The 9,223-nt window shown below is 49.3% G+C and overlaps 1 protein-coding gene across 5 annotated transcripts; it reads left to right on the forward strand.

Moving 5' to 3' along the window:
• Positions 1-360: 360 nt before the first annotated feature.
• Positions 361-8,758, forward strand: cxxc1a (CXXC finger protein 1a). 5 transcript variants are annotated; one of them, XM_086212961.1, is made up of 14 exons: positions 361-512; positions 893-1,023; positions 1,626-1,726; positions 1,938-2,077; positions 2,743-2,898; positions 3,370-3,543; positions 3,625-3,726; positions 3,800-4,020; positions 4,323-4,530; positions 4,605-4,715; positions 5,043-5,092; positions 5,808-5,904; positions 7,101-7,253; positions 8,097-8,758. In XM_086212961.1, exons 1-14 carry the CDS (start codon positions 510-512, stop codon positions 8,241-8,243), a joined length of 1,794 nt encoding a protein of 597 aa, XP_086069087.1. In that variant the 5' UTR covers positions 361-509; the 3' UTR covers positions 8,244-8,758. The 5 variants fall into 5 exon arrangements, 3 of the variants coding, with proteins under 3 accessions (XP_086069087.1, XP_086069088.1, XP_086069086.1); XM_086212962.1 differs by having other exon boundaries at positions 896-1,023; XR_015117786.1 differs by lacking the exon at positions 8,097-8,758 and adding an exon at positions 6,507-6,819 and having other exon boundaries at positions 893-1,726; positions 7,101-7,215.
• The last annotated feature ends 465 nt before the right edge of the window (positions 8,759-9,223 follow it).

The raw sequence follows: 9,223 nt of genomic DNA on the forward strand, positions 1-9,223 counted from the left end.
TGTGTGTGTGCGCGTGTGTGTGTGTGTGCGCGTGTGTGTGCGCGCGCGCGTGTGTTGTTTCTCAGCACCAGTCACGCTCCTCCCCCTCAGTGGTCTGCGTTCACGTGGGTTTGATTGACATTATTTTTAACAGGAAAATAAATTCAGAAAAACTAGCAGGAATTGGCAGAAATAAAAGAACACAAAACCACAAGACAGCTACGATAAACACCGGTGAATGACGGTGACCTTCCAGGTGTGGAGCAGCAGACCCGCCGCCAGCCAATCAGAGTCCGGCGGACACGGGAGCGCGCTGCCATGGCAACACCGTGGCCAGTTCGAGAGCGCGCGTTTCGGCCGGCGGCCTGCTGGTGTCGCTGGTGCCTCGCGCCCTGAGGGAGGAGGAGAAGAAGATGGAGCGGAAACAAAGAGGCTGCGGATGTTTCAAACCCGATGAATCCGCGGAGGGATCCTGGAGCGCTCGCGACGCCTGAAGCGGACCCCTGGTGTTCGCCGGTGAGCGCGTGACGATGGTGAGTCACGTGCTGAACGCTCACGCACAAACACACACGCACACACACGCGACGTGCAGGACTGATGCGGGGCAGCAGCTGGATCCGCAGCATCACCGAGAAGACGCACCGAGACCCGCATCGAGCTCCTCGCGGTCAGCTGTAGAACTGCTGGCCCCGGGAACCCGTTCCGTTACTTCTTAATTGATCATGAAGGATCTCGCCTAGTCGATCAGCAGGTCTGATGTGGACCTATGGACCTGTTCCGATCTGGACCCGGTCCACCGTGGTCCTGGTCTCAGGGACCTGTTGCGGTCTGGACCCGGTCCACCGTGGTCCTGTTCTCAGGGACCTGTTGCGGTCTGGACCTGGTCTCATGTGTGGTGTCTGTTGTGTTTGAGGAGGAAGAGGAAGCAGCAGAGCGCCAACCAGACGAAGAAGAGGAGGGAGGCGGAACAGACGTTGCCATGGCAACCCCCCACGCTCCCGTGTACTGTGTCTGTCGGAAGCCGGACATCAACTGCTTCATGATGTAGGACGTTCTCCTGGTCCGGTTCTCTGGTTCCATTCCTTCTATGGCACTGGGACTCGGTCTCTGGTTCTATCGTTCTCATGATCTGTTCTGGGGTTCCATTTGTGGTTCCGTCTATGTTTCTAAGCCTCCATCTGTGGTTCTACTTTTGGTTCTGAGATTTTTCTATGGTTCTATATTTCTGTTGATCTGTTCAATGGTTCTACCTGCGGTCCTGTCTACGGCTCTATCGGGTGTTCTGTGGTTCTATCTGTGGTTCACTCTAAGGTTTGCAGAATATCCATGGTTCTATATTTTTATCGGTCTGTTCAATGGTTCTATCTGTGGTTCTGTTATGCTATCCGTGGTTCTATCTTTCAGTTGATCCGTGTTCCTATGGTTCTTTAGTTCCATGGTTTTATCTGGAGGTCTATGTTACTGTCCATGGTTCTCAAGGTCTATCTATGGTTCTTTACATTGAGCTGTTATTCTAAAGTTCTCTCATTCTTTCAATGGTCCTGTGGTTCTTCTGCTCTTTCTGTGGTTCTATATCTCTATCCTTCTATTCTTCCTGTGGTTCCATGGATCTGCGGTTCTATGTGGTCTGGTCTTCTGTCCACCAGAGGCTGTGACAGCTGCACGGAGTGGTTCCACGGCAGCTGCGTTGGCGTGTCAGAGAAAGCTGCTAAATCCATCAGGGTGTGGTTCTGCCCGTCCTGCAGAGGTCAGTGTTCCTTGCCTCCACCTGCTGTCACCTGGACATCAGAAGGACACGTCCAACTCTTAAAATCCTCCTGGAAGTTGTTGAAAATACAAACAATGCATGAGTTCTGAACCGATACCATGTTTACATTACGCTGATGCCGTACCGGTGAGAGCAGGTCATATGTTGGCGTGTAGCGTGTTAGCAGTTAGTGGTCTCGTGTTCTCTACAGACAAAAACTCGTCACTAGAGATTAAATATCGTTTGAAGAAGACCAAGGAAAATGACACCGACACTGAGAGGGAGGACAAACTCGACAGAGATGGAAGGTCCACCCCCCTGCCCAAGTCTGACAGGAGGCGTGGCTCCCAGGTAACTAGGCAACGGTCCTTTTTAACAGCCAGCTGATGGCCCAAAGTTTAACAAAGCAAGCTTGAGGGTCACAGGTTCGATCCCCAGAACTAACTAACTAATAATAACAACAGTGATAATGGTAACAGTAGTAATAATAATAGTAATAATCCTACAATTCTACAGTTTCATTTAGCGGACGCTTTTGTCGACGTTCAACACGAGCAAGAATTCAGACTGAAGGAGAAGTCCATAGTAGCGCAGAAGTGCTTCAGTAGTGATTTGGTCACAGGTGCTGCCATCTAGTGGCAGAAGAAGTGTCGCCCCCCCTCCCTTTTTTTTTTGACAAACATACAACATGACACAACCCAGTTAGTGCTGCATAGTCACTAAGTGCTGGGTCTGGGACCCTCAGACTGAGTCTACCACAGGACAAAGGTTCAGTGCCTCGGTGCTCTCTGAACAATTGAGTATAATAATTATTTAATAATATTAATAATAATAATAATAATAATAATTAATATTATTATTATATAAATAATAAAAAGTAATAATAATAATAATAATAATCCTAGTAATGATGATAATTCTCTGTCAGTGCTGTTTAACATGTCCAGGTCTTCCTGTCTGTATGCAGGACTCATCCTCATATTCCCTCTGTTTATTTATGAAACGTGACCCGACAGATCAAGCGTTCCGCCCGCATGTGTGGCGAGTGCGACGCCTGCTTGAGGACAGAGGACTGTGCTCAGTGTGACTTCTGCAAAGACATGAAGAAGTTCGGAGGTCCCAACAAAATCCGCCAGAAGTGTCGACTGCGGCAGTGTGAGGTCCGAGCCCGGGTGAGTGGTGGAGCTGCGACGCCCTCCTGGCTCTCATCATGTGTGTTCTCAGGTTGCTGTCGCGTGTTCACCATAGAACGTAAATGTACCTGGGCGTGTCTTCATCTACCTGGGCGTGTCTTCATCTACCTGGGCGTGTCTTCATCTACCTGGGCGTGTCTTCATCTACCTGGGCGTGTCTTCATCTACCTGGGCGTGTCTTCATCTACCCGGGCGTGTCTTCATCTACCTGGGCGTGTCTTCATCTACCTGGGCGTGTCTTCATCTACCTGGGCGTGTCTTTATCTACTTGGGCGTGTCTTCATCTACCTGGGCGTGTCTTCATCTACCTGGGCGTGTCTTTATCTACTTGGGCGTGTCTTCATCTACCTGGGCGTGTCTTTATCTACTTGGGCGTGTCTTCATCTACCTGACTGAAGTCTCAGGTCATTTGTGATAGTTGATGTCCTTGGTTCTTTCTCTGTGAAACAGAAGATGCTTCGTGTCAGAGACGAAGAGCTGAGTGGAAGTGGTAGCAGGGGGCGGGGTCTCATGGCGAGAGGGGCGGGAAATCAAACAGAGGAGGAAGACGAGGAGGATGGAGCCTTCAGCGAGAGTGAGCTGGAACTCTATGAGCAGTACAAAGCTGCCGGATACAGAGACTTGGTCAGTGTGCAAGTGAGGTTTTCTGACTAATCAGCTGTCAGAAGTGGGACTTCCTGAAGTGTGATGTGTCCTTCTGTGCAGGTGTGGCACAGCGATGAAGAAGACACTCAGTCGGACTCTATGAGGAAGAAGGCGGTGAAGGTGAAACATGTGAAGAGGCGAGAGAAGAAGACGGAGAAGAAGGTGAGGGCAGTCTTAAGTAGCACAGGGTCGATGAAGTCACTGGTGACATCAGCAATGATGTAACCTTCTACAGAAATCAGTCTCTGCCCCCAAAGAGGAGGTGAAGCTGCGGCGTCACAAAGTGAAGCAGCGTCACAGGGAACGCATTCGGCACAGCGAGCGAGGAGGAGGAGAGGGCGGAGCTAAGGACCTAGGTGGGGCTGTGCGTCAGTGTCTTGGTCCCGGCTGCATCGAACCAGCGAGGGTTAACTCCAAATACTGTTCCGAAGACTGCGGCATGAAGCTCGCTGCCAAGTGAGCCTCATGCACATCCTGTCACCTGAAACACACCTGTAGCACATCTGAAACACACCTGTAGCACATCTGAAACACACCTGTAGCACATCTGAAACACACCTGTAGCACATCTGAAACACACCTGTAGCACATCTGAAACACACCTGTAACATACTTGAGCAGACATGCAACACAGCCTTAACACACCTAAACAAACCTGAACCATACCTGAGCATCCCATAACACCTGTAACACACCTGAACACACCAGTTCTTGGCGTTTAATGTGTCATTGCGGTCTTATTTGTTCGTGCCCTCTAGTCGGATCTACGAGATCCTCCCTCAGAGGATCCAGCAGTGGCAGCAGAGTCCCTGTGTAGCCGAGGAGATGGGGCGGAGACAGCTGGAGCGAATCAGGAAGGAGCAGCAGGCGGCCAGGCTCCGCCTCACTCTCATGGAGAAACGGTTCCACGAGCTGGAAGGCATCATTGCCAACTCCAAGCAGCATCAGGTCCAGCAGGACGAGGAGGTGACGTATGGACACACAGAATGGTTCTCTGAAGAGGGAGCGTCTGTCTCTCTGACCTGTCTGTCTGTCTCCAGGTGACAGAAGGTGAGGGTGATGACACGGATCTGCAGATCTTCTGTGTTTCCTGCAGTCATCCCATCAACCCCAAGGTGGCGCTGCGGCACATGGAAAGATGCTATGCTAAGGTCAGCTGACCAAGTCAGTGAGATTGGAACACACCAGTGAGCCAATCAGCTCTCACTTACAGTTTGACGTCTTTCATCGGCAGTAAAGTGAAAAGATGTCTGATCTGTTTTGATCATTAATTATTGATTAGCTGAAGGTGAGCTAGGAGGGTGATAAACCTTGAATCACTTTATTGTGTGTGCGTAAGAATGTTTGGATGGCCTCTGCATTAACTACAGCTGTCATCTGTACTCAGGTCAGTTAAAAGTTTAGGAAATATTGGTAATAATATTAATGCTAATAATATGAAGCTAATCAGAGTTGTGTCTGTGTTTGTGCGTCCACAGTACGAGAGCCAGACGTCCTTTGGCTCCATGTATCCCACACGCATCGAGGGGTGAGAGCACCACTCAGCCTCTCTGGAGTCCAACGTCCTTCTGATTTTGCTTTGAGAAAGTCTCTTTCTTTGCTTTGAGAACTGTCTAAAACATCTGTGGCTGCTTAGAGAAGCTCTGCAGGAATGTGACGGATTATAAATGAGCTTCTGTTAGAACTTTCTGCAGGTCATGGTTACGAGGAAACGTTGGACTGGTTGTGTTTTTTAGTCAAACGTCACCCAGAAGTGTATTTTGCCTTTCAACTGCTCACAGAGGCGTGGAGTGAACGAAGCTGCTTCTCCCTCCGCCCCTTCTTCGCAGCAGGAACGCACGTTTAGCTTGCTAACAGCAGCTGAACTCTCCAGAATGTTTTCGGCAGTTATGATCTACATCTTCTTGAAAGGCAAAATGCCACTTTTTTCAGTGACGTGTTGCTTTTAACTTGTTAGCAAACAGTTTCAGTTTCACGCCAGAAAATTCTGAAGTCTCTGAGATGAGCTGAATGTTACAGTTACAGAAAACTCTCGTTGGGTGGGCAGCTTTGATGTGAATGGTTTGCTCCGATGCCTCAAAGCGTGCAGCCTGTCTGACAGCAGGGAGACGCCGCTGACATCTGAGCTGATCAACACACATCAGCAGACTTTTCTGAGACTGTTGTCATGAACTTTTTTCCTCACAGACGTTCAAAACTCGTGTGAATGTTCTGAAGATGTCTTGTGTTCTCGTGTGTCTCAGCGCCACCCGGCTGTTCTGCGACGTCTACAACCCTCAGAGTAAAACCTACTGCAAGCGGCTGCAGGTTTTGTGTCCGGAACATTCCAGAGATCCGAAGGTACGGTTCTGTGTTTAACTGCTGCTGACGTTCTCCTCATCCTGATATGCTCTTCGTATGTTTGAGCGTGTCAGAGACGGCGCTGACATGAGCCTCCGCCTCTGTGGTCTCTGTTGCTTTCTGTCCCTCACAAGTCTTGTGCGTCCTGCTGTCTCCTGGACCAGTGACGGTTCCTTGACCCTGAATGTCTCCGCCCCCCGTGCTGTTTCCTCTCCACACCTTCGGTCCTTCTAGAGGATGGATGATGCTCCCTCGCTCTGTCATGGGTTCAGGCGCTCATGTTTCCACTGTCCTCTGCCCTGCTGCTGGCGGGGGGGCTGGGTGGGGTCTGGACTTCTTTCTGGTGGTGGGTTTGTAAATGCTGAGCTTTACTCAGTGACTGTGCGGGTCATCCTGTCCTGACGTGACCTCCTTCTCGCAAACCATTGCGTTCTGCTTCTTCCCCACCGGTGGATCTTGAGCCCCCCCACGGTGTTACCTTTGGCAATCATTTTTGCAGCTCTGCTGGCGCCGCAGCTCTGTCGCTCACTGTGCTGGTCAGCTACGTCTCTGCGTCTGTCACTCTGCTCGCAGATTCATGTATCCTCCATCTTCATCTCCAGATTGATTAGTAGGACTGGCCGTGGCGCTACCGTCACATCTTCAGTCCAGCACCTCGACATCGTGGCATCTCCTCACATGACACCCTCAGCTGGGACCGCCCAACGCAGGCTGATGGGACCATGTAGTCATGCTGGTCTGCAGGTGGTCCTGCCCAGGTAGTGACCTTCCCTGGGGCAGCATGTTGACACCCCCCCCCCACCTCACCTCTCTGGGTGTGTTGTAGCATTTTGAGTTTGTACAACACATCGCAGTGTTCCTCCAGTGATGACAACACATCAGTAGGAGTCGACCAGACGACCAGTGTAGTCCCAGGTGGGTTGTTGCAATGTCTCATGGGAAGGTGAGTCCCTACTCATGGCTGGGAGGAGGGATGTTCTCTCCTTCCAGTGAGAGGAAGATGGTTGGAGCTCTAACTGAAGTCATGAAGTGAATACTGAAAATAACACAAAGATGGGACTCATGTCAGCTAACCAACTAGTGCTGATGCCTGTCAATCAAGTCATGAAATGAAATGAAACAGTCATCCCTAAACACACCTGAGCTGTGGTCAGATTAACGCCTGGTGAACGAGTGTGTGTCTCTGTGTCTTCCAGGTGCCAGCTGACGAGGTGTGTGGTTGTCCTCTGGTGAAAGACGTCTTTGAGCCCACCGGCGACTTCTGTCGGGTCTCGAAGAGGAAGTGTAACAAACATTATTGCTGGGAGAAACTTCGCCGTGCGGAGGTCGACCTCGAGAGAGTCAGAGTGGTACTGACCTCTTAACTTTATTGACATCAATTAGCAACGGCAGAGCCATTTTAGATGAGTCAGAACGCCGGTGGTCTGAGATGTAGAGCTCCTGAATGCAGCCCGCCAGCTCCTGCCGCCAGCTGTTGGTCCAGATTTGTTAGAACTGTTACTTTAATAGCAAACATGCTAACGCCAAGACAGACAACTAAAGTGTTGGGAAAAGTCAGAGCTTAAAAAGGTCCAACACGAACTGGATTCACCTGGTTCAAAAACGGAGACAGAAAACAAACCACCGCACACCACCGCTCACCACCGCTCACCACCGCTCACCACCGCACACCACCGCTCACCACCGCACACCACCGCACACCACCGCTCACCACCGCACACCACCGCACACCACCGCTCACCACCGCACACCACCGCTCACCACCGCACACCACCGCTCACCACCGCTCACCACCGCACACCACCGCTCACCACCGCTCACCACCGCTCACCACCGCACACCACCGCACACCACCGCTCACCACCGCTCACCACCGCACACCACCGCTCATCACCGCACATCACCGCACACTACCGCACACCACCGCTCATCACCGCACACCACCACTCAGTGTGTTATGGACAATGTAGTTTTTACAGTTTTGGCTTTCAAGGACACAAATAAGGATTATGAAGGTAACTACCTGTCTCCACCCATCTGTCCATTTGTCTCCACCCATCTGTCCATCTGTCTCTACCCATCTGTCCATCTGTCTCCACCTATCTGTCCATCTGTCTCCACCCATCTGTCCATCTGTCTCCACCTATCTGTCCATCTGTCTCCACCCATCTGTCCGTCTCTCTGTGTGTTAGTGGTACAAACTGGACGAGCTGTTTGAGCAGGAGAGGAATCTGAGGACGGCGATGACCAATCGTGCCGGTTTATTGGCTCTGATGCTGCATCAAACCATCCAGCACGACCCAATCACCACCGACCTGCGCTCAGCCAAGGACAGGTAGATAGACAGGTAGACAGACTGGTAGACAGACAGGTGATCAGTGTCTTGAGTGTGTTTGAGTCATTCTGGTTGTGGTCACAGGTGCATTGTGGGAAACAAGCAGATTTAAAATTGAGAACTTCATCTCATGATTTTTCAGAAAAGATTTCATCATCTGGAGTTTTTATCTCACAATTATGCAGCAAACTTTAATTACATGAAAGGAATGACAAAGATGATTGATGTCTAGACTCCAGCTTGAATCCGTCTTCCACTCAACTACAATTCAGAACCATTGAATGAACCGTCAGCTCTGTGACGGAGGTCCGGCTGAGAGGAGCTCAGCCCTTTAACTGTCTGACAAAAAGAGCCTTGTGTTGTGGGCGGAGTCTGATTATGGTTTGTGATGTCACAGGTCGTCCGTTCAGACAAGGAACAAACCAAAACATTACTCGCAGCTAGTTTTTATCCAGGTGTTGTTTTTTTCTATCAGCTGTTTTCTACTGTTGTTGTCTGACCATATTGTTTTATCATTAAACTCTGAAATTTAATCATTTCTGACATTGTCCTTTTTTTATAGGAAGTATGAAATAAAAATGTTAAATTCGCAGTCACAAATTTATTTTAAATATAAGAATTATTATTGATCAAAGACAGGATCCATTGAGTAATGTGACATAGATGTGGATATTTCATTCAAATAACAATAACAAACAGTATCTCTTCTTGGCAAAGATGACTTCTAAGGTCAACAAAAAGATTTACAACCTTCGTCTCTGTTCTCCTGAACATTTTTCTTCATTTAAAAGTAATATGGTTATCAAATGTTAATATTAAGTATTGATAGTATGTACAGACAAACTGCATGTACCAGGAGAAGCATTTATTATCATGTAATAGTTTAGTTTATTAGGATTCCATTTAGCTTTCACCCAGATAAGAGCTACAATTCCTGAGGTCCACACAAAACACAAAAATATATGATGAAAAGAGAATTACGAT

The sequence above is a fragment of the Aulostomus chinensis genome, chromosome 9 (assembly GCF_037954235.1).
Source record: "Aulostomus chinensis isolate RoL2024-O1b breed Wild chromosome 9, RoL_Achi_v1.0, whole genome shotgun sequence".
NCBI classification, from domain to species: Eukaryota; Metazoa; Chordata; class Actinopteri; order Syngnathiformes; family Aulostomidae; genus Aulostomus; species Aulostomus chinensis.